General features: G+C 40.7%; 1 protein-coding gene across 1 annotated transcript in view; it reads right to left on the bottom strand.

Annotated features, from left to right (window-relative positions):
* RP1 (RP1 axonemal microtubule associated) overlaps positions 1-24,421 on the bottom strand; it is a 595,469-nt gene that overhangs the window by 268,880 nt on the left and 302,168 nt on the right. The window contains exons 26-29 of the mRNA XM_040433131.1: positions 22,759-22,978; positions 12,341-12,495; positions 11,959-12,037; positions 10,866-10,947 (exon numbers count right to left, since the gene is read on the bottom strand). Coding sequence (XP_040289065.1) covers positions 10,866-10,947; positions 11,959-12,037; positions 12,341-12,495; positions 22,759-22,978 — 536 coding nt within the window. The remainder of the gene's footprint in view (positions 1-10,865; positions 10,948-11,958; positions 12,038-12,340; positions 12,496-22,758; positions 22,979-24,421) is intronic.

The raw sequence follows: 24,421 nt of genomic DNA on the forward strand, positions 1-24,421 counted from the left end.
TGAGTGTTAACCCTGCTACATCCGTACAATGAGTAATACACTTACAGCCAATGCATTACAATATAGAAGTATTGTAATTAGAGGTGGGACGACGAATCTTGTTGGATTCGAGGGATTCGTGGACTCGAATCCCGACCTCATTTACTAAATTCGAATCCGACGAATCCACGAGAGCGGGGACCGGTGCAGTCCCTGTATTCTAATGAACCGGCCCCGCTCTCTGTAGTATAATTTTATGATCTAACCTGCATTGTTAAGATATAATAATCCATCTGTATTACTTACATTACAACATTAAGTTCCGTAGCAGAAAGGAGGCAGGCCGGGAGGACGGGCGTGCGGCGTGTCACTCACTACGTCACGTGCCTGCACCGCCCACTTTCTGAATGAAGCAGGCGGCACAGGCGAGTGACATAGTGAGTGACGCACCGCCTGCCCATCCTCTCGGCCTGCCTCCTCCCTCCTCTCTGCTATGGAACTTAATGTTGTAATGTAAGTAATACAGATGGATTATTATATCTTAACAATGCAGGTTAGATCATAAGAGTATACTACAGTGAGCGGGGCCGGTGCATTTGAATACAGGGACTGCAACGGTCCCTGCTGTCATTCCTAATCCAGATGCCGGCCCCCAGCCCCTATATTGGGGGTCATTCACACTGCAGGGACACTGTTATGGGGGGGATCTGTGGATGGCACATAGCATAAGATTCTATATATGTGTCATCCACAGATCCCCCCCCCCATCACAGTGCCATTCAGAGATCCCCCATAACAGTGCCATCCAGAGATCCCCCATAACAGTGCCATCCAGAGAGCCCCCATAACAGTGCCACCCAGAGATCCCCATAACAGTGCCATCCACAGATCCCCCATAACAGTGCCATCCAGAGATCCCCCATAACAGTGCCACCCAGAGATCCCCATAACAGTGCCATCCACAGATCCCCCATAACAGTGCCATCCAGAGATCCCACCATAACAGTGCCATCCAGAGATCCCCCATAACAGTGCCATCCAGAAAACCCCCATAACAGTGCCATCCAGAGATCCCCCATAACAGTGCCATCCACAGAGCCCCCATAAAAGTGCCATCCACAGATCCCCCATAACAGTGCCATCCACAGATCCCGAATCACAGTGCCATCCACAGATCCCGAATCACAGTGCCATCCACAGATCCCCCCATAACAGTGCCATCCACAGATCCCCCCATACCAGTGTCATCCACAGATCACCCCAATAAGTGTTTGGATCACTTTGTTTCTTACACCGTTCACACAATTCTTATGTACAGGATTCGTAGGATGCGAGATTCGAAAGATTCGATAGATTCGAGAACCTTTTTCGGATTCGAAAAAAATTTGATTCGTCCCACCTCTAATTGTAATGCATTGTAAAGGGGATCAGACCCCCAAAAGTTGAAATTCCAGAGTGAGACAAAAAATAAAGTTAAAAAAGAAGCCTTGCTTTAAGTCAAGGTAACCGTGCCCCCTTCACTGCCCCTTCTTCTGTGACTGACAGCCGGCTGTCGGGCACAAGCGCTGTCAGTCACAGGTAAAGGGGCAGGGAAGGAGGCATGGTTACCTTGACTTAAAGCAAGGAGGCCGCTGCCCGCTTGACTTCAAGAGTGACTCGAAAATAGCACGGACGAGGAATAAAAGAAAGTTTTTTCCTGCTTTTACAGCATCTGACTGCAGGAAGAAAATCATCATTAGAAACACACTGCCGGCTACTTGAAGGTACTGCTGGCGGTTTGGGGTGGTTTTTGCTGCTGACAGGTTCCCTTTAAAATTATTCAGCACTTCTTTCCTAGAAATATGCGCCCACGTGTTGTTCTATGTAATTCATCCCCAATCTGTCATAGTCCCGCTACTTGCTGGAGGCAAAAATGATGCAATTTTCTGTCCTAGAATTAAAGTCTTCAGTTAGTGGTGAACAAATTCCTTCCGACAACAAGTTTTACATTGGACGCCACTGACTTCATTAGGTTTACATCTCTTGTGATGCATCTTACAAACTCTGACAGCAGATAAACAACCCCCTTCAAATGTCCATTTAACATCTAAATATAACCCGCTCATTCCCACACTTCGTGAGGAGGTTTGAACAATCATACATATAGTGATGCTATTACAATCATTTTTTTATATTTTTTTTTTTACCCTGAGTAGAAATCTAAGCATTCATCTAAAACAGCAAGACATCCAGAACTGCGTTATATCAGGCGCTGGAATAAAATTGTAATTCTTGCAGACATATGACACTCTTGTAGGAAAATGGTACAAATGTCAAAATAAGTGGATTCGCTGCTTTGTCTCTGCCTCACGCAGTAAAGAAATAGTGATATTAAACTGACAATCCCGTCGCCTCTGATGAAAAATATTTCCTTTTATTTACATTAAAGGTTGAGAGCGTCTATGTTCTCCAAGAAACTTGGGTAACCTTGTGCTGACATTAGTAATAGTCTTGGTAAAAGGCATTATCTGCAAATAACAAAGTACCAAAGTCAGGAAGAAAAAGAAGATAGAGAGAAGAGAAGATATTTCATGTAACTGAACTGAAATTGAAAGAATTAGGTGCAGCTACATGGGAAAGACTAAGACCTAAAGGGCATGTAAATTCGTGTAGCCCCCTTCACTATGTATCTCAAGGGTGACCAGATAACAGTCTTATGGTAGCCACAATAATGGTTAACTACTAATACGTAGAATACGCATAGAAATGTAGTGAAGCCAACAACCATCTAAAAAAATCCAATGGGGCGCCACAGAATTTAAGGGGCTTTCCAGGCTTTTAATATTGATGACCTATCATCAGGCCCCCGCCAATCAGCTGTATGAAGAGAAGACACGTGCACGTGTGCCGTCTTCTGTCTCTCTTCCTGCTTGCCATAGACATAACAGCAGTGAGCAGGAAGAGAGACAGTGCCTTCTTTTCATACAATGATCGGCAGGGGTGTCGGGTGTTGGACCCCCACTGATCTGATTTTGATGACCTAACCTGAGGATAGGTCAACAATATTAACCTCTTCCGGACACATGACGTAGCGGTACGGCATGTTGTCCCGGTACTTATAGACACATGACGTACCGGTATGTCATGTGTATTTCCGATCACCGCCGCCTGGCGGGCGGTGATCGGAACAAGGTGCCTGCTCAAATCATTGAGCAGGCACCTTGGGTCAATGCGCGGGAGGATGGGGTTCAGTGTCAATTCAGACCTGCGGTTTGCGGCTTTTTATGGTGCGGCGGCTGTGCCATCGGGTCCCCGTGCGGCTGTAAGGGGGACCCGATAGCATGGAAGGCAGCGCGATGCCTTCCTTAGGCATTGGCGCTGCCTTCCTGTGACGAGCCTGTGAGATCCAGCCCCCTGGATCTCACAGGCAGGAAGCTGTATGAGGAAGGGGTTGTCCCCGAAACGCGTATGGTCCCAGCAAGTGAGCTTAACTAACTGATGTGCACGCAAATTAATAACGACAGGCCTGTCTAGGAATTGCTCCAGCCCAGCTAGGACCTCCAGCAAACATAAGGAACGCCTCTTCCGCGTCACGTGAGGCGCCGTGCCGACGCTTGCGTCACCACGTGGCACACCGCATGAAGGGTGAGGAGCAGGGCAGCGGAGGACGCCGTGAATCGGGAGGCCGGTAAGAGACGCAGACTACTGGGAGGCGGGCGAGTGGCACATCGAGAGTCTGGTAAGAGACATTCACTTTTAGTTCCGGACAGAACAGCGCACTATGCAGCCGCCAGGCTGATACATTTACCGCAGTGAAATAAAGCAGCATAGCCTGTTATATGTAAGGCTGAACTGACTGCATAGTGATATCGGATTACAATTGGATTAAGATATACAAAAGCTGCATGGACTGCTCATACTATTTAACTACACTACTGACCTTTGAATGAGAACTGTACTATCGCACTTTGAACGGAACTAGAACACTGAATAGCCTACCTGGAGAAATACATTGCTATATTGCTATATTTGAATTCAAGGACTAGTCACTTTTGACCACAAGGAGCAGCTATATATATAGTGGATACATTTCCTTCTTTCTCCATACAGTGGCAGATTCTAGCATTATACTGCATGATTAATTGATGTATTTTATTTTGAGGGAGTGTATTTTTATCCTTTTTATTCATTCACTTTGTATTTTTAGGGAAAATGTATTGTTATTGCTATCTGTAGTGAGGATATTAAATGTAAAATTACCATATCTATCTTGTGTGTGGTCCCATATGTAGAGAGTGCCCCTCTTATTTCTATAGGAAGCTGTATAAGTAATACACACTGTATTACTCATACAGCCAATGCATTCCAATACAGAAGTATTGGAATGCATTGTAAAGGATTAGACTACCAAAAGTTGAAGTCCCAAAGTGGGACAAAAAAAAGTTGAAAAAATTAAGTTGAAAAAATAAAGTTTTCCCCAAACAATTAAAAGTTTCAAGTAAAAATAAACAAAAACGTCATTTTCTCCAAATAAAGTTAAAAAAAATTGGTGAAAAATAGGGGGGAAAAAGTTAGCATATTAGGTATCGCCGCGTCCGTATCGACAGGCTCTATAAACATATCACATGACCTAACCCCTCAGATGAACACCGTAAAAAATAAAAAATAAAAACTGTGCTAAATAAACCATTTTTTTGGTCACCTTACATCACAAAAAGTACAACAGCAAGCGATCAAAAAGGCGTATGCCCACCAAAATAATACCAATATAACCGTCACCTCATCCCGCAAAAAATGAGCCCCTAGTTGAGACAATCGCCCAAAAAAAAATATATATATATATGGCTCAGAATATGGAGACACTAAAACATATTTTTTTTGTTTTAAAAAAGCTATTATTGTGTAAAACTTACATAAATAAAAAAAGTATACATATTAGGTATCGCCGCGTACGTATCAACCGGCTCTATAAAAATATCACATGACTTAACCCCTCAGATGAACACTGTAAAAAATGAAAAATAAAAACTGTGCTAAATAAACCATTTTTGTCACCTTACATCACAAAAAGTGTAATAGCAAGCGATCAAAAAGTCATATGCACCCCAAAATAGTGCCAATCAAACCGTCATCTCATCCCGCAAAAAATGAGACCCTAACTAAGATAATCGCCCAAAAACTGAAAAAACTATTGCTCTCAGACTATGGAGATACTAAAACATGATTTTTTTTTGTTTAAAAAATTATATTATTGTGTAAAACTTACATAAATAAAAAAATAAGTATACATATTAGGTATCGCCGCGTCCGTATCGACCGGCTCTATAAAAATATCACATGACCTAACTCTTCAGATGAACACCGTAAAAAATTTAAAATAAAAACTGTGATAAATAAAATAAAAATTGTCACCTTACATCACAAAAAGTGTAATAGCAAGCGATCAAAAAGTCATACGCACCCCAAAATAGTGCCAATCAAACCGCCATCTCATGCTGCAAAAATCATACCCGACCCAAGATAATCGCCCAAAAACTGAAAAAACTATGGCTCTCAGACTATGTAAACTCTAAAACATGATATTTTTTTGTTTCAAAAACCTGTCAGATGAATGTTGTAAACAACAAAAAATAAAAACGGTGCCAAAACAGCTATTTCTTGTTACCTTGCCTCACAAAAGTGTAATATAATATCTAATAATATAGAGCAACCAAAAATCATATGTACCTTAAACTAGTACCAACAAAACTGCCACCCTATCCTGTAGTTTCTAAAATGGGGTCACTTTTTTGCAGTTTCTACTCTAGGAGTGCATCAGGGGGGCTTCAAATGGGACATGGTGTCAAAAAAACAGTCCAGCAAATTCTGCCTTCCAAAAACCGTATGGCATTTCTTTCCTTCTGCGCCCTGTAAACTTCAGAATCACAGCCATAAATATTGAGTTTTGTTTGGCTGTTAACCCTTGCTTTTTAACTGGAAAAAAATCATTAAAATGGAAAATCTGCCAAAAAAGTGAAATTTTTAAATTGTATCTCAATTTTCCATTAATTCTTGTGGAACACCTAAAAGGTTAGCAAAGTTTATAAAATTAGTTTTGAATTCCTTGAGGGGTGTAGTTTCTAGAATGGGGTCACATTTTTGGAGTTTCTACTCTAGGGGTGCATCAGGGGGGCTTTAAATGGGACATGGTGTCAAAAAACCAGTCCAGCAAAATCTGCCTTCCAAAAACCGTACTGCATTCCTTTCCTTCTGCACCCTGCCGTGTGCCCATACAGCAGTTTACGACCACATATGGGGTGTTTCTGTAAACTACGGAATCAGAGCCATAAATATTGAGTTTTGTTTGGCTGTTAATCCTTGCTTTGTAACTGGAAAAAAATTATTAAAATGGAAAATCTGCCGAAAAAGTGAAATTTTGAAATTGTATCTCTATTTTCCATTAATTCTTGTGAAACACCTAAAGGGTAAACAAAGCTTGCAAAATCAGTTTTGAATACCTTGAGGGGTGTAGTTTCTAGGATGGGGTCATTTTTGGGTGGTTTCTATTATGTAAGCCTCACAAAGTGACTTCAGATCTGAACTGGTCCTTGAAAAGTGGGTTTTTGAAAATTTCTGAAATATTTCAAGATTTGCTTCTAAACTTCTAAGCCTTGTAACATCCCCAAAAAAATAAAATGTCATTCCCAAAATGATCCAAACATGAAGTAGACATATGGGGAATGTAAAGTAATAACTATTTTTGTAGGTATTACTATGTATTACAGAAGTAGAGAAATTGAAACTTGGAAATTTGAAAATGTTTCCAAATTTTTGGCAAATTTGGTATTTTTTTTATAAATAAAAATGATTTTTTTTTACTCCATTTTACCAGTGTCATGAATTACAATATGTGACGAAAAAACAGTCTCAGAATGGCCTTGATAAGTCAAAGCGTTTTAAAGTTATCACCACATAAAGTGACACTGGTCAGATTTGCAAAAAATTAACTGGTCCTTAAGGTGAAAATGAGCCCGGTCCTTAAGGAGTTAAAAGCTAGGAAAACCCCTTTAACATGGTTAGCTTGACAAACCCTGATTTTAAAACCACACGCACAAAAATAGCTTTAAACCTAAAGGCCCCCATACACATTACACATTAGTGTGAGCAGGTTTGACCAACAGCCTAAAGTATATGGGGAGCTCCTCCCCCAACAGATGATGTCAGAGAAGAGAACAATTGGGCAAACTTAAATTTTCTGCCTGATCCTTTTGTTCTCCCAGGATATAAGCCACCGCCAAAAGTGTCTGAAGCAACTTTCTTCTCCTTCCCTTACTACCCTGTGGGTCAGCTGTCAACTACACCAGGACTACTTCAGGAGGTAGTGGCCTGGTTAGTTTCCTGCAGCAAAGTCCAGATCCCTGTACAGGGATTAAAGAGTTAATGCCAGGGAACTGCCAGGTTAACACCCTTATGTCTAGCCCAAAGTCAAACTGGTTAGTTGGCACAGTCCACAGCCACTGTCTGATACACTCCCCACTGAATCCTCATACGCTGAACTGAAGTAGTATATGTATGAGGGAGTTGGGAGAGAGTTGGGAGAACAAATGTTCAGCCAACAGCTATTGAATGTGTATGGCCGGCTTAAGGCAAGGGTATGAAACTTTCAGTCAGATGCACTTTAATTTTCTTTTTGTGTATATTACAGTGACTGAGAGTACAGAAAGTTTCTTACCCTTGCCTTAGGTTTAGAGGTCCTGGAATATATTTTTGTGTACAGTATGTGTAGCATTGTCAACCGAGAATGGTAATGGACCAAACAGTCTGTAAGTGCAGGGATGGTGGAAAATTAATATTACTATTTCATAACGGAAACCACTGCTGGATCCATTCTACTGGTGTGTGGGTTATAATGAGGTCTATCGGGTCCTGCTGTTTTAATGGTAAAAATAACGCTGTATGCTGCTGTAACATCTGCTGGAACCTGCATTCAACGTAATTGTGAACACAGCCTTGTGCATGGAAAGGTTTGTTATTTTAAGCCTGTACTGTACATTAACATTTATAGCTTGCAGAACTGTGCTAATGGTCAAGTGGATTGCCTCTGAAAGCTGATGTCTGTCTAATCATAGAGAGCAGAGGAGCTGATGCCTGCTCCTTCTGTGTTGTACCAAGGTCAAAATTTATCAGAGAGGACAAAGCAGTAAACCAGCAGTGGGGATTAGAGATGAGCGAAGCTTTAGAAATTTCGATTCGGCTGCTAACAAAGAAATTTGCTCCATTACGAATTATTTCATCACAAAGAATTTTTTTTGTAAGTAGCGGGTTCAATGACAGGGAGCTGCGATAGCGCCACTCCCCATCATTGTACCCCTCAGATACATGATCACAGCATCTGAGTGTAACAATACAGTGTAAAATTTACATTAAAAAGAATTAAATCATACTTACCGCCACCATCTTGCTTGAAGATCTTGTGTGAAAACTCACACGGCCTGAGATGACGTCATCACGCCAGCCAGCGTGGTGACCTTGTATGTCACCATGCTCGGGATTTCGGCCAAGATCTTCAATCAAGATGACGGCGGTCGGCCCGTCGCGAGCAAATAGAGGTAGTAAGTATGATTTTTTTTTAACACTATTTCGTTGGATTCGCATTACTTCATTGGATTCAATTCGCTCATCTCTAGTGAGGATTGTCAGTATTGGTGGGGGCTAGTGGACAAACATATGGGGCTTGTGTATGTAAAATGGGCGGCCGCACCCCAGGGCCCTCTATCGCGCCCCAGGTGTAGAAAATGCAGAATGGTATAGTGCGGCCCAAAATGCCTATGTGTGTCACGGTGCTCCTACCTGGATACCGCTGGACCCTAGGCTTTGGCTCTGATGCAATAAATAGGGGGAATAATTGAGGGATTGAGTAATAACTTGAGTACAGACCTTGAGATGAAGTTCTCCAAAACAGTTTACAGGCTTTGTCTTGGTTCCAGCAGGCTTTGGCACTAAACTAGCAGGCAAACTCAACTCTGCTATATCTCTGTTTCTCTCTGACTCTGCTGTACTGACAGGCTGGCTGTATAACTCAGCTTCTTCTGTATGCTGCACTTCTTCTCTGTAGTCTGACTCTAGGTTATGCCTCCTGGCTCCTGATGCTTCAAGCTTTGGCCTCCATGGCCAGCAGTGCTTAGGGTGCTCTGGCTGGCATGTCAAGCAGAGACGTGCCCCTGCACACCCTTCCCCTGTCTAGGGAAGACCAGACTGACTCTAACTGGTCCCCACCCTTCCTGCAGGAAGTAGGACTGGCCCACTTCCCTACAGAGGGGGGTAGAATGGAATGGAAAGTTTAATTTTATCTAAGTACAGCTCTGTCATATTTCTGCCACCTGCTGGTGAACTAGGTATATTACATGAACATAACAGTTGCAAACAGATTAGGAAGGCACAGTGTATAGGACCTGGACAACAATGCATAAGATGACATTATATTATATTATTATGTTATTCTGATTGCCTGATTGGAGTCAGGAAGGAATTTTTTATTCCCCTAAAGTGGGGAAAATTGGCTTCTACCTCACAGTTTTTTTTTTTGCCTTCCTCTGGATCAACTTGCAGGATGACAGGCCGAACTGGATGGACAAATGTCTTTTTTCGGCCTTATGTACTATGTTACTATGTTACTCCTGGTTTGGTGTTCCAAAACTACATCAAGAAACCTGACCATGTGGCCGCACCCTTATGGAGCTACTTCGCATGCAAATCGGCATCAGAAATCCAAGTTTCAATTACAGTTCTCCCTTAGAATCGATAGCAGATTTGTCTTTTACAAACATTGGCGAAAACTGGCGATTCTGGCTGTAATTATCCACAGGATATCCTGGAGACCAACAAATTAATCATTTTGTCCTTTCTTTTGTCAAGGAGCCGTTTACAAATGTTTGGGTTTTTATACTACAATCCTGGCCAAAGGGACACGAGCACTCTTCAGATTGCCCTTTGACACTGAAATGCGCTGGAATCTATGGGGGTCATTTACGATCAGAAATACGCCTATATTAGGCGTATTTCTGGTGCAGATTGCATTGCAAAGGTTATTTGCACCGCAATCTGAGACTTTTTTCCGCTCACGCCAGGTCTAAAAAAGTGGGCGTGGAGTGGGCTGGGGACAGCAGGCCCGTCTCATTCATCATTTTCTACGCCTGTTTTCGCCGTAGAAAATGGTTTAAGGAATGGTCAAGGAAGCTGGCTTACATTTAGACCGGTTCTGGATAACTTCGGAATTTCAAACCGACAGCTATACGACTTATTAAGACCGGTGTTTTAGACTAATAAATGACCCCCAATATGCTTAGATATTTTTTCTGGCAAACAGAGATGAATGAATAGATTCTAAACAAATTGAATGCGTTACTAAATGCCTCTAAATTTTGGAGTCTAACGCATTGCTTGAAGAATCGCTCAAAATGACAGCTCTCATTTTACAGATCAAAAGACAGAGAAGAAGGCTTCTGCAACCAAAAAGGGGTAAAGTTTGGATTGTTTTTAATTTAAAAATAATAATCTGACAGTGCAGTGTGTTATTAAAAAGGCTGTTTGTTACCAGCGGCCACCATGCATTTACCCATAGCCATAGATGTCACCGTCAGTCTGACATTACTAATGCTGTCTTGATGGCGAAGAGCTTGCGGTTGGATACAGACCTAGAAGACTAATTGGGGCACTTTAAATTCTAACCGGATTTAGTCGGACATAAATTGAATCCGATGATGGATTTTTGGGATTCCGACCCAAAACTAATTTCAAGAAATTCACTCATCTCCACTGGAAAAGTTTCCTTTGAATAGTGAAGTTATATTGTATTATTTTCTGATTAAATAAGATTATTACATATTTATAGAACAATTTTTGTTATATCGTGGTGTTCTATTACATACCTGCTACATGGAAACAGAACGTTGTGATTATTTCCGTCTTCTTCATATTGTATAGTGACTTTATCCAAGAACCAACCGTTTCCTGGGTTACAGACGGTAAAACATGCAGTTAATTTATAGCTGCCATTCCCAGGGCCAGAATGCTGCAATTTAAGTTTATTTTTATTCTAACTTAAAGGAGTTGGTCAAAATGGTAGGCATTTATGATCATTTTGCCATTTTGGCAGTTTTTTCACAAGACTAAGCATGTGTGCCAATATTTTGCTGCACAGGCATTTTTATGCCATCCTCGCCAACCGGGAAGAGCAAGAGAGTGACAAGGGCATGGTGGGCACCGGGCCAGGGCCGGGAATTTGGCTCTGGCAAATTTACAATCATTTACATCTGGAAACAGTAACAACTACTCCAGTCAGGGGCTGGAATTGTTTTTACTCCAGACACGTGGCTGGCTAAAGGTGTGCCCAATTTATGCCGGTCTGTGTAACTGACACCCTATTTTTTTATTTTAACACGTGTTAGTAACAGTGCATAAAATACTTAGAGTTCCTTGGTTACTAAACCATTGGCGCCGATTTCAGATGGTTTAAATTGCGTTCATTCTAATGGAGAGTCATGTGACTAGTGCTATTAGCGACCTCTATTGACTACTGTGTAAAACACTGTGTGTGTGCTAGTATTTAGTTTATCGTTAGTCAATGGAGGCTACTGCAGGACAGACTGAACACATGACCCTCCACCAGCGGTCATTTTGGGACCAAAGCACAATGTAGAGGAGGTGCAGTGTAATTACAACAGCTCCATCCCATTAGAGTGAATGGGATTAAAAGTTAAAATTATAATGCACCTCCGCTGCGAAGGAGATGGCACACAGGTAGGTTTGAAAAGGACATAGCGATTGCATGAGTGCCGCTAACCCTCCAAACAGCTGATCGGTGGGGATGTTGGGAGCTGGACCCCTGCCGCTCTGATATCGATGACCTGTCCTGTGAACATGTCATCAATATTAAGCCACTGCACAAGCCCTTTATCCTCCCATGATAAGGTTTAGATTTTTTCTACATAGTGGTCATGGTCTATGTGCACCATTGCATACCATTTTTGCTTCCGTCACAGGTTATGTGGATTTTCGCCAGTGTCCCCAATGAAACTGCTTGAATACAAAAAATATCAACCTAGAAAGAGATTAATATTTGAGATTTATTATTTTTCTTAAATACAAAATGAGTTAATAACTTTTGATGTGGTTTTATCTGGCATATTACAGACATTACGAAATTAAACCATATTAACCCACAGTATCTGAGAGATGCTAAATGCTAAACATAGAGCTCACCCTATTATCTGTACAGGATGTAGGAAAAACTTCTCAGACGTTATCCCTGAATAAAGAGCCAATATATAGCTCCTTTCTTAGATATTTAAATGCATAGCCTTTAAGTTCTTATTATTTTTAGAAGATGCTAAAATAATTTTACCTGTCCTTTCTGAAATTTCACAGTTTGGAACTTGGATTTATGTAATTTCCGTTTCCCAGAATCCCCTCTGGTACCAAAGATATTGATATAAACAGCGGATTCAGCATCAGCATCAGATATGTCGCCTGTGTAAACTTGGATTTCATAGTCCAGTACTAAGAACAAGCAGATGAATATCTTTTTAATATAATTTATATGAACAATATGGGCCGATGATATGATCACCATCAGTTCAACAATTTTACTGGTGGAACACATCATCATACACTGGTATGCTTTTTATTAAAACTAAAATAACAAAAAAACTTTCCAATCAAGGCATCACAAGGTATTCTATTGTTTAATGTATCCATATAGAGAGTAATTTTGAAAAGCTTACAAGATATTAGAAGATATTACATATCAGATGCATGAATATGCCTTATATTCTTTCAGGCGAAGTTCATAAGGTTGGTGGCATAACAAGCTCTTCCAATATCTAGTCTGCCAGTCAAAATGATACAAGGTAGAAATTCTTAAAGTTGAGGAGTATCAGGGAAAACAGACAGAGAGATAGATAGATAGATAGATAGATAGAGATAGACTGATAGCTAGAGATATATAGACTTAAAGATAGACTAATGATAGATAACTAGAAGTATAGATAGATGATTGACATATACAGTGCCTTTCAAAAGTATTCACCCCCCTTGAATTTTTTCGTGTTTTGTTACATTACAGCCTTAAGTTCAATGTTTTGTTAATCTGAATTTTATGTGATGGATCAGAACACAATAGTCTAAGGCTGCTTTCACACTTGCGGCAGAGAGATCCGGCAAGCAGTTCCGTCGCCGGAACTGCCTGCCGGATCAGGCAAAACGTATGCTAACTGATGGCATTAGTAAGACTGATCAGGATCCTGATCAGTCTTAAAAATGCCTGATCAGTCGAAAAAATGCATTGAAATGCCGGATCTGTCTTTCCGGTGTCATCCGGCAAAAACGGATCCGGCATTTATTTTTTTCACTTTTTTTTCAGTCTGCGCATGCGCAGACCGGAAGTCTGGATCCACCATTCCGGTATTCTGAATGCCGTATCCGGCACTAATACATTCCTATGGGAAAAAATGCCGGATCCGGCATTCAGGCAAGTCTTCAGTTTTTTTCGCCGGAGATAAAACCGTAGCATGCTGCGGTTTTCTCTTTTGCCTGATGAGTCAAAACGACTGAACTGAAGACATCCTGATGCATCCTGAATGGATTACTCTCCATTCAGAATGCATGGGGATAAAACTGATCAGTTCTTTTCCGGTATAGAGCCCCTAGGACCGAACTCTATGCCGGAAAAGAAAAACGCAAGTGTGAAAGTACCCTAAGGCGACTTTCACATTAGATTTTTTTGCGGATCCGTCATGGATCTGCAAAAACGCTTCCGTTACAATAATACAACCGCATGCATCCATTATGAATGGAACCGGTTGTATTATGTCTTTTATAGCCACGACTGATTTGTCTTGAACACCATTGAAAGTCAATAGAGGACAGATCCGTTTTCTATTTTTCCAGATTGTGTCAGAGAAAACGGATCCATCCGCATTGACTTACATTGTGTGCCAGGACAGATCCGTTTGGCTCCGCTTTGTCAGGCGGACAGCAAAACACTGCAGGCAGCATTTTGGTGTCCGCCTCCAGACCGGAATGGAGACGGATCGGAGGCAAACTGATGCATTCTGAGTGGATCCTTTTCCATTCAGAATGCTTTAGGGCAAAACTGATTAGTTTTGGACCACTTGTGAGAGCCCTGAACGGATCTCACAAACGGAAAGCCAAAACGCCAGTGTGAAAGTAGCCTAAGTTGCTGAAGTGAAATGAGAAAAATATATAAATAAAACTATTGTTTAGAAATAGAAAACAGAAAATTGTCATGTGCGTATGTATTTACCCCCTTTGTTAGGAAGCCCATAAATAGCTCTGGTGCAACCTATTACCTTCAGAAGTCACATAATTAGTGACATGATGTCCACCTGTGTGCAATCTAAGTGTCACATGATTTGTCATTACATATACACACCTTTTTTGAAAGGCCCCAAAGGCTGCAAGACCTAAGCAAGAGGCATCACTAACCAAACACTGCCATGAAGACCAAGGAACTCTCCAAACAAATAAGGGACAATGTTGTTGAGAAGTACAAGTCAGGGTTAGGTTATGCAAAAAGTCCAAATCTTTGATGATCCCCAGGAGCACCATCAAATCTATCATAACCAAATGGAAAGAACATGGCACAACAGCAAACCTGCCAAGAGACTGCCGCCCACCAAAACTCACAGACCGGGCAAGGAGGGCATTAATCAGAAAGGCAGCACAGAGACCTAAGGTACCCTGGAGGAGTTGCAGAGTTCCACAGCAGAGACTGGAGTATCTGTACATAGGATGACAATAATCCGTACGCTCCATAGAGTTGGGCTTTATGGCAGAGTGGCCAGAAGAAAGCCATTACTTTCAGCAAAAAGGCGCGTTGTGAGTTTGTGAAAAAGGCATGTGGGAGACACCCAAAATGTATGAAGGAAGGTGCTCTGGTCTGATGAGACTAAAATTTAACTTTTCGACCATCAAAGAAAACGCTGTGTCTGGCACAAACCCAACACATCACCCAAAGAACACAATCCCCACAGTGAAACATGGTGGTGGTGGTGGTGGCAGCAGCATCATGCTGTGGGGATGGGACTGGGAAACTGGTCAGAGTTGAGGGAAAGATGGATGGTGCTAAATATAGGGATGTTCTTGAGAAAAACCTGTACCACTCTGTGCGTGATTTGAGGCTAGGACGGAGGTTCACCTTCCAACAGGACAATGGCCCCAAACACACTGCTAAAGCAACACTTGAGTGGTTTAAGGGGAAACATGTAAATGTGTGGGAATGGCCTAGTCAAGGCCCAGATCTCAATCTAATAAAAAATCTGTGGTCAGACTTAAAGATTGCTGTTCACAAGTGCAAACCATCCAACTTGAAGGAGCTGGAGCAGTTTTGCCAGGAGGAATGGGCAAAAATCCAAGCGGTAAGATGTGGCAAGCTCATAGAGACTTATCCAAAGCGACTTGGAGCTGTGATTGCTGCAAAAGGTGGCTCTACGAAGTATTGACTTTAGGGGGGTGAATAGTTATGCACATTGACTTTTTCTGTTACTTTATCCTATTTATTGATAGAATAAAGACCCCCCTGCGCTCCTATTGAATAGATATATGTGAATCTACCTGTATGGGGAGATCCTGCTGCTTAATGTCTTTAAGGGAGCTATTGTTCTCCCTAGTATAGTGTATATGGAATAGATATATCACCCGTAGGCGATATAGGACATGAGCGCTGGTACACAATCAAATTCAACTAGTCCCAAAGAGTTGGCACTAAGTTTGGTGCCAATGTGAATAACCGGGTGATTACGCTGCACAAATAGGTATTGTCGAAGTGTAAGTGTATACTGTAATGAGTCAGGATATGTGATCAGTGACTGAAAGTAAGCGGGCGGTGTATGATCACTGGGAATGGAGCGGTAAGTGAAAGGTAAATGCTGGTATGCCCACTATCCTTGGTACCTTGTTTGAAGTTCCTTATGTCGATGTTCTGCTGTGTTGATCCTTCTCGGTTCGTCTTGTTCTTTCTGTAGGGATGCTGGTATCCTTCAGAGTTGCGGCGTTCTTCTTGCTCTCCTGTCAGCAGCAGCGCGGCCCCGGCCGGAAGCACGCGCGTCGCGAGGGAGCTTGGTCCGTTACCCGGGAAACCACTAGCGGTGACGTCACCTGGTGCGAGTATGGTAGCCTCCGTAGGACAAAAGACTGTGACCTACGCGTTTCAGAGCCAGACGGGCTCCTTCGTCAGGGTTAGTCTGCTTATTGTGCGTTGGAGGGTTAAATAGCTCGTCTGGTTTCCCATGGCAACGGATAAACACTGTTCATGGAGTGAAGTAGGTGCCGATTTATTACTCTGTAGTGGACATGCTAGGTGCGATTGGTTTCCTCATGGATTATGTTAGTAGTCTATTGTGTGTTTATTTATATGATTATTAATACAATATTCGTGACTGAAAAATAGTGAGAAGCAGCGGCTGCAGTTTCTTTTAGTTTTTATGCAAAACTGTAGAGCACCAACGATATATTCTTTATTGTTTATATGTTTGTTGGTGGTTGTTCATTATTGAAAGGCAAACAGTTCTATTTCCTGGTTTAGTCCATTGGGGGCTAGACTGTTGCATCTAAAGATCCATTTGCTCTCGGTCCTGGACATAATTTTAATGTAGTCGCCCCCCCTCCTATCTTGCTTCACTCTTTCTATACCCCCAAAGCAAGATCCTGAGAATTTTCCCTGGTGAAATTCTGTGTAGTGGCGGGATAGCGGGTGATTCTCTGATTTTTTGTTGATGTTATTGATGTGTTCTCTTATTCTAACTTTTAATTCTCTTTTAGTTCGCCCCACATACATTTTACCACATGGGCACTTGATGTAATAAATGACTCCCTTGGTGTGGCAGGTAATGTAGTCCTTTATTATGAATTTGTCCTGTGGGGTATCTATTTGGAATGTTGGTTTCATCTGGTGTCTCAGGATTTTACAATTAATGCACAACCTGCAGGGGTAAAAGCCCTTCTTGGCACATATTTTAATGTAACAAGGGACATCCTGATGGACACAAAGGGCTATCCTAACAGGTCATAAATTCAACAAATTGCTGCTGCTACACACTGCTCCCACCTATCAGCTTCATAAGGTCAGTTTCATATTATGGGTAATTTTTTAAGCATCTGTATTACAGAAATGTGTCCTGGTCTGCCCACCAGTCTACTAAGGCTACTTTCACACTCGCGTTTTGGCTTTCTGTTTGTGAGATCCATTCAGGGCATTTCACAAGCGGTCCAAGGATCCACTCAGAATGCATCAGTTTTCATCAGTTTGCATCAGTTCCGTCTCCATTCCGCTTTGGAGACGGACACCAAAAAGCTGCTTGCAGCGTTTTGGTGTCCGTCTGACGAAACTGAGCCAAACAGATCCGTCCTGGCACACAATGTAAGTCAATGGGGACGGATCCGTTTTCACTGACAGAATCACTGACGGCGCAACAGAAAATGGATCCGTCCTCCATTGACAAACTGATCCGTTCTGAACGGATGCAGACGTTGCATTATCTGAACGAATCCGTCCATGACGGATCCGCACAAAACGAGAGTGTGAAAGTAGCCTAACTCAAAATTGCAGCATCATAGGGATTAATAGAACTGCAGTCAGGCCAGGACACTTGTATGTGGGCGCATATGTATGCCATAGCTTGTCATTAAAATCCCTATGTACAGGGAATATTTCTCACTGTATGCACTGATGTTACCATAGATTTAAATTAGTAACTAGATGTCAAAAGTATATTGAAAATTTCTTCATATCTTTCATTACAGTAAAGACCGTGGGATCATGAAGTAAACATAAGCCAAAAGCAGTCTTAACCCCTTAAGGACTCAGCCCTATTTCACCTTAAGGAGCAGGCAATTTTTTGCAAATCTGACCAGTGTCACTTTAAGTGCTGATAACTTTAAAACGCTTTGACTTATCCAGGCCATTCTGAGAATGTTTTTTCGTCACATATTGTACTTCATGGCACTGGTAAAATGAAGTAATAAAAAATTCATTTTTATTTATAAAAAAATACCAAATTTACCAAAAATTTTTAAAAAATTGCAAATTTCCAAGTTTCAATTTCTCTACTTCTTTAATACATAGTAATACCTCCAAAAATAGTTTTTTACTTCATGTTTGGATCATTTTGGAATGATATTTTATTGTTTTGGGATGTTACAAGGCTTAGAAGTTTAGAAGCAAATCTTGAAATTTTTCAGAAATTTTCAAAAACCCAATTTTTAGGGACCAGTTCAGGTGTGAAGTCACTTTGCGAGGCTTACATAATAGAAACCACCCAAAAATGACCCCATTCTATAAACTACACCCCTCAAGGTATTCAAAACTGATTTTACAAACTTTGTTAACCCTTTAGGTGCGGCAGGGCGCAGAAGGAAAGGAATGCCATACAGTTTTTGGAAGGCAGGTTTTGCTGGACTGTTTTTTTTTACACCATGTCCCATTTGAAGCCCCCTGATGCACCCCTAGAGTAGAAACTCCATAAAAGTGACCCAATCTAAGAAACTACACCCCTCAAGGTATTCAAAACTGATTTTACAAACGTCGTTAACCCTTTAGGTGTTCCATAAGAATTAATGGAAAATAGAGATACAATTTAAAAATTTCACTTTTTTGGCAGATTTTCCATTTTTATAATTTTTTTCCAGTTACAAAGCAAGGGTTAACAGCCAAACCAAACTCAATATTTATGGCCCTGATTCTGTAGTTTACATAAACACCCCATATGTGGTCATAAACCGCTGTACGGGCACACGGCAGGGCGCAGAAGGAAAGGAATGCCATACGGTTTTTGGAAGGCAGGTTTTGCTGGACTGTTTTTTTTTACACCCATGTCCCATTTGAAGCCCCTTGATGCACCCCTAGAGTAGAAACTCCATAAAAGTGACCCCATCTAAGAAACTACACCCCTCAAGGTATTCAAAACTGATTTTACAAACGTTGTTAACCCTTTAGGTGTTCCACAAGAATTAATGGAAAATAGAGATACAATAATTTTATAATTTTTTTCCAGTTACAAAGCAAGGGTTAACAGCCAAACCAAACTCAATATTTATGGCCCTGATTCTGTAGTTTACAGAAACACCCCATATGTGGTCGTAAACAGCTGTAATGGCACACGGCAGGGTGCAGAAGGAAAGGAATGCCATATGGTTTTTGGAAGGCAGATTTTGCTGGACTGTTTTTTTTGACACCATGTCCCATTTGAAGCCCCACTGATGCACCCCTAGAGTAGAAACTCCAAAAAAGTGGCCCCATTTTAGAAACTACGGGATAGGGTGGCAGTATTGTTGGTACTAGTTTAGGGTACATATGATTTTTGGTTGCTCTATATTACACTTTTTGTGAGGCAAGATAACAAGAAATAGCTGTTTTGGCACCGTTTTTTTTATTTTTTGTTATTTACAACATTCATCTGACAGGTTAGATCATGTGATATTTTTATAGACCAGGTTGTCACGGATGCGGCGATACCTAATATGTATACTTTTTTTTATTTATACAAACTAAGAAGACAGGTTGGCATCAGCAGGAGCTGCTCAAACCCACATGCAGTTGTGCATATATATAGGGGAGCAAATCCTGCACTTGTGGCCCGTTGCTAATGGCAATCCCCAGCAAAATGCATACAATGGAGGATGCCCGCGGCGAACCACAAGTACCACAATAGACATCCTACACAAGGTAACAAGTGCGGATGTGATAATTAATATAACAATATAACAAAACAATAACAAACATAGGTGCACTCTGCAGTCTCACTAATTCTCAAACTGATTTTAAAATTGAGAGATTAGTCAACATGTCCTACGGTGTAGAACATGTCTGTGCGCTTCCTGTTCTGTGCGCTTCCTGTTCCTGTTCCGGCCCGGCGGTCATGTGACCGCCGTGACCGGAGAGTGCAGGAGCTGTGTGAGGTCTCTCAGAGACCTCGATCAGCCCTGCTGTGAGGCTGTACAGCGCAGGATTGCTGCTGTACAGCCTCTATAGGGGTGCATTTGTCCTGTAACTGGGGCTACTATGTCAGCCCCAGTTACAGGAGAAATCAACAGTGTAAAAAAAAAAAAAAAAGTGAAGTAAATGTCCCCCAGAGGTCTTGTATGACCTTATGGGGGACGAAAAGTGTAAAATAAAATAAAAATAAAATAAAGGGTTGAAAAAATAAAATAAAAAAAAGTTTCACATGTAAAAAAAAAAAAAATCCCAAGTAAGGAATAAAAAAAAAAATTTAAAATAGAAAAAATAAAATAAAATAGACATATTTAGTATTGCCGCGTCCGTAAAAACCAGCTCTATAAAAATATCACATGACCTAACCCCTCGGGTGAACACCGTAAAAAAAAAATGAAAAAAACTGTGTCAAAACAAGCAATTTTTGTCACCTTGCATCACAAAAGGTGCAACACCAAGTGATAAAAACGTGTATGTCCCACAAAATGGTACCAATAAAACCGTCACCTCATCCCGCAAAAAATGAGCCCCTACATAAGAAAATCTCTCAAAAAATAAAAAAACTATAGCTCTTAGAACATGGAGACACTAAAACATCATTTTTTTGGTTTCAAAAATGCTATTATTGTGTTAAAGTGAAACAAATAAAAAAAAGTATACATATTAGGTATTGCCGCGTCCGTAAAAACCAGCTCTATAAAAATATCACATGACCTACCCCTCGGGTGAACACCGTAAAAAAAAAAAAAAAAAAAACTGTGTCAAAACAAGCAATTTTTGTCACCTTGCATCACAAAAGGTGCAACACCAAGTGATCAAAAACGCGTATGTCCCACAAAATGGTACCAATAAAACCGTCACCTCATCCCGCAAAAAATGAGCCCCTACATAAGAAAATCTCTCAAAAAATAAAAAAAACTATAGCTCTCAGAACATGGACACATTAAAACATAATTTTTTGGTTTCAAAAATGCTATTATTGTGTAAAACTTTAATAAATGAGAAAAAGTATACATATTAGGTATCGCCACGTCCGTAACAATCTGCTCTATAAAAATGTCACTTGACTGAACCCCTCAGGTGAACGCTGTAAAAATAAATAAATAGAAACTGTGCTAAAACAACCAATTTTTTGGTCACCAAGTGTTATAATGAATGATCAAAAAATCATATGTACCCAAAAATAGTACTAATAAAACTGGCACCTTATCCCCTAGTTTCCAAAATGGGGTCACTTCTTGGGAGTTTCTACTGTAAGGGTGCATCAGGGGGCTTCAAATGGGACATGGCATCTAAAAACCATGTGGAGTTCCTTTCCTTCTGCGCCCTGCCGTGTGCCCATACAGCAGTTTACGACCACATGTGGGGTGTTTCTGTAAACCGCAGAATCTGGGTAATAAATATTGAGTTTTGTTTGGCTGTTAACCATCGATGTGTTAAAGAAAAAAATTGATTAAAATGGAAAATCTGCCAAAAAAGTGAAATTTAAAAATTTGATCTCCATTTTCCTTTAATTCTTGTGGAACGCCTAAAGGGTTAAGAAAGTTTGTAAAATCGGTTTTGAATACCTTGAGGGGTGTAGTTTCTACAATGGGGTCATTTATGGGGGTATCCACTATGTAGGCCCCACAAAGTGACTTCAGACCTGAACTGGTCCTTATAAAGTGGGTTTTGGCAATTTTCTTAAAAATTAGAAGAATTGCTTCTAAACTTCTAAGCCTTCTAACGTCCTAAAAAAATAAAATGACATTTCCAAAATGATGCCAACATAAAGTAGACATATGGGGAATGTTAAATAATAAATATTTTATGAGGTATCACTTTCTGTTTTAAAAGCAGAGAAATTGAAATTTAGAAAATTGCGAATTTTTCAAATTTTGGGGTAAATTTGGGATTTTTTCATAAATAAAGGTGAAATATTTTGACTCAAATTTATGACTATCATGAAGTACAATGTGTCACGAGAAAACAATCTCTGAATGACTTGGATAAATAAAGGCGTTCCAAAGTTATTACCACATAAAGTGAGATATGTCAGTTTTGCAAAATTTGGCCTGGTCAGGAAGGGGGCAAAGGGCCCAGATGGGAAGTGGTTAAAGACTCGGGAAACATGCTCAAATACAGTTTAACAAAATTGCTAGTTAGTAGCCTACCATGTGAAAGACCACCACTCTGGGGTGTTACATATGGTTGGTGACACATGATCTGCTAATGTCAGGAAACATCTCACTGCCCTAAGGCATGATGGGACAGCAGTCCCATGACAAACCAGGAGGTAGGATTCAAGCATGGAGGATAAGAGAAAACTGCAAATAAGGTAATGTGATAAAAACAATCCAAGGAGTAATGGGAGTAGAGTACTTGATGAAAATAAACTTTAGAGTGAAAGTAGTTTACGGCACAAGCCCTTTAAGGGCACATTGTTATATGTATTGGGAGGACTACAAACTTTCGGAAAATGAAAGGAAATCCGGTCTATATCCATCTGTACCATGATGGCACCCAATCCAGTCCAACAATCGTAGAAAATTGCAAGGACCTGCATGAATCAAATAATTGCTAAGCATTTAACTAGTCCATATGGATGTTCTGAGTAAATATGAAGACACAAGCAAGTGACTATGATGAATTATCACATATCAATTGCTGAAGAGTAGGAAAGTAATTTCATGCTCATTACCATTAACATACAAGTAATCAATATGCTTGCATCTTCCAGAAAGTATCATATCTTGTGCTTTTGTAATGGTTCACCAAAGATACATGGATTTGGGGTGGATTGCTGGCAGACTAGTATTATGCAGGATACATACACTCTAATGCAGCACTTGCATCTGTTCCTAGAAGAAGTTCTCTCCATGTGTCTCCATCATCATGATTCTCTCCAAGCCACCGATTAACTGGTAGGTTGAGCTCTTGATTAGATGACAAATTATGTAGTTTGACCTCCTCTAGATACCACTCTGGATCGTCTCCTGAATTGTCATGCCCAATGCGTATTTTATATGGTTTGTGCAAGGACTTTAAATTAATCTGCAAAGAAATGTACACCACAGTGAAGGTTCTCAGTATCTATAACAGTACCTCAGATATAAATACCTGAAGGAGTTCTCCAAGGAACAGCCGATACACAGTCTAGTGCGAGGCTTCTATATCACACAATGTGTCTGTGTTCCTACAGTGTTCCTAACATAGAGGACAGTAGCAGCTGCTGGTACTGGAAACAATGGACAGAACCGGAAGTAGCCAAACCAAACCCTCCCCATTCGAGTGAGGAGTGCCAGGTATTGGACCTCCGCCAGTCGGATATTGATGACAAGATCTAAAAAGTGGAAAACCCCTTTAACTGTTGATTTCTAATGTAGTTATTATGTAACTATCATTATTATTATTATTATTAAGACTAATAATAATATGATTTTTGAATATAAAGTTATTAAGACTTGAATTCTCTAGGAAAACGATGTACAGTATATTCCAATCATGCAGTTGAACACCTACCTTCTAGATGTAAAGTAAGGAAACAGCTACTAAAGGTTCAAGGATGATGAACAGTGATAGAGACAGCAACAAAAATACAAAGAAAGAACCTCCTAAGGGGATCACGTCCTGAGTGACTGCATTGGCAGCCATAGCTGAGGATGAACATAGGAATGACAGCGTACATTTAATAAAGTCAGTCTTCTCTTTTCAGGCAACGTGTTAAATCTGATCTTGGTTTATACTGGAGCTCGCTGAATTCCAGTGCATTATCTGGCATAGCATTAAATGATGCCTTTAGGTGACAAGATATAATACATAGAAACTGAAGAACGGTCTTTAGAAAAGAAAAACCTCCTACAATTGTCCATACTTTTAACTTACACTTGCATTGTAGATGAATGTCAGGATACATAGCACATTATGATACATAATTAATACAATGAAAAAATTGGGGACAATGTACACAGTTGACACAGTGATCCAAGTCATCATCTAGTTCTGAGCTTCAAGAGATCTATTATCTGTATTACATAGAATGCAAAATATGCCATGAGCAAGTTATATGTCAACTCATAAGTCTATGTCTGTAAGGCCAAATAAGAAAGACTTAACGGAAAAAAACAGAACTGTTATTTGTGCCCATAGAAATGTATTAAAGAGGACCTGTCACCTCTCCTGACATGCCTGTTTTACTAGCTATATGCATTCCCCATGTAATAACAATTCTGGAGCATCTATTCTTATGTCTCTATGATGTACCATTACTTTATTATTCTTACTAGAAGTTATGAATGAATCGCTAGCAGTCTGCAGTAAGGGTACAGAGGGGTGGTAACCAGTTGAGGGTGTGTACCTGCACAGACTCACTCTATCCAATCGGTCCTACCATTGTCAGACTGTGCAGGTACACCCCCCCCCCCCAACTGGTTACCACTCCTCTGTACCCTTACTGCGGACTGCTAGCAATTAATTCATAACCTCTAGTAGAAATAA

This window comes from Bufo bufo, chromosome 5 (assembly GCF_905171765.1).
Source record: "Bufo bufo chromosome 5, aBufBuf1.1, whole genome shotgun sequence".
Classification (NCBI taxonomy): domain Eukaryota; kingdom Metazoa; phylum Chordata; class Amphibia; order Anura; family Bufonidae; genus Bufo; species Bufo bufo.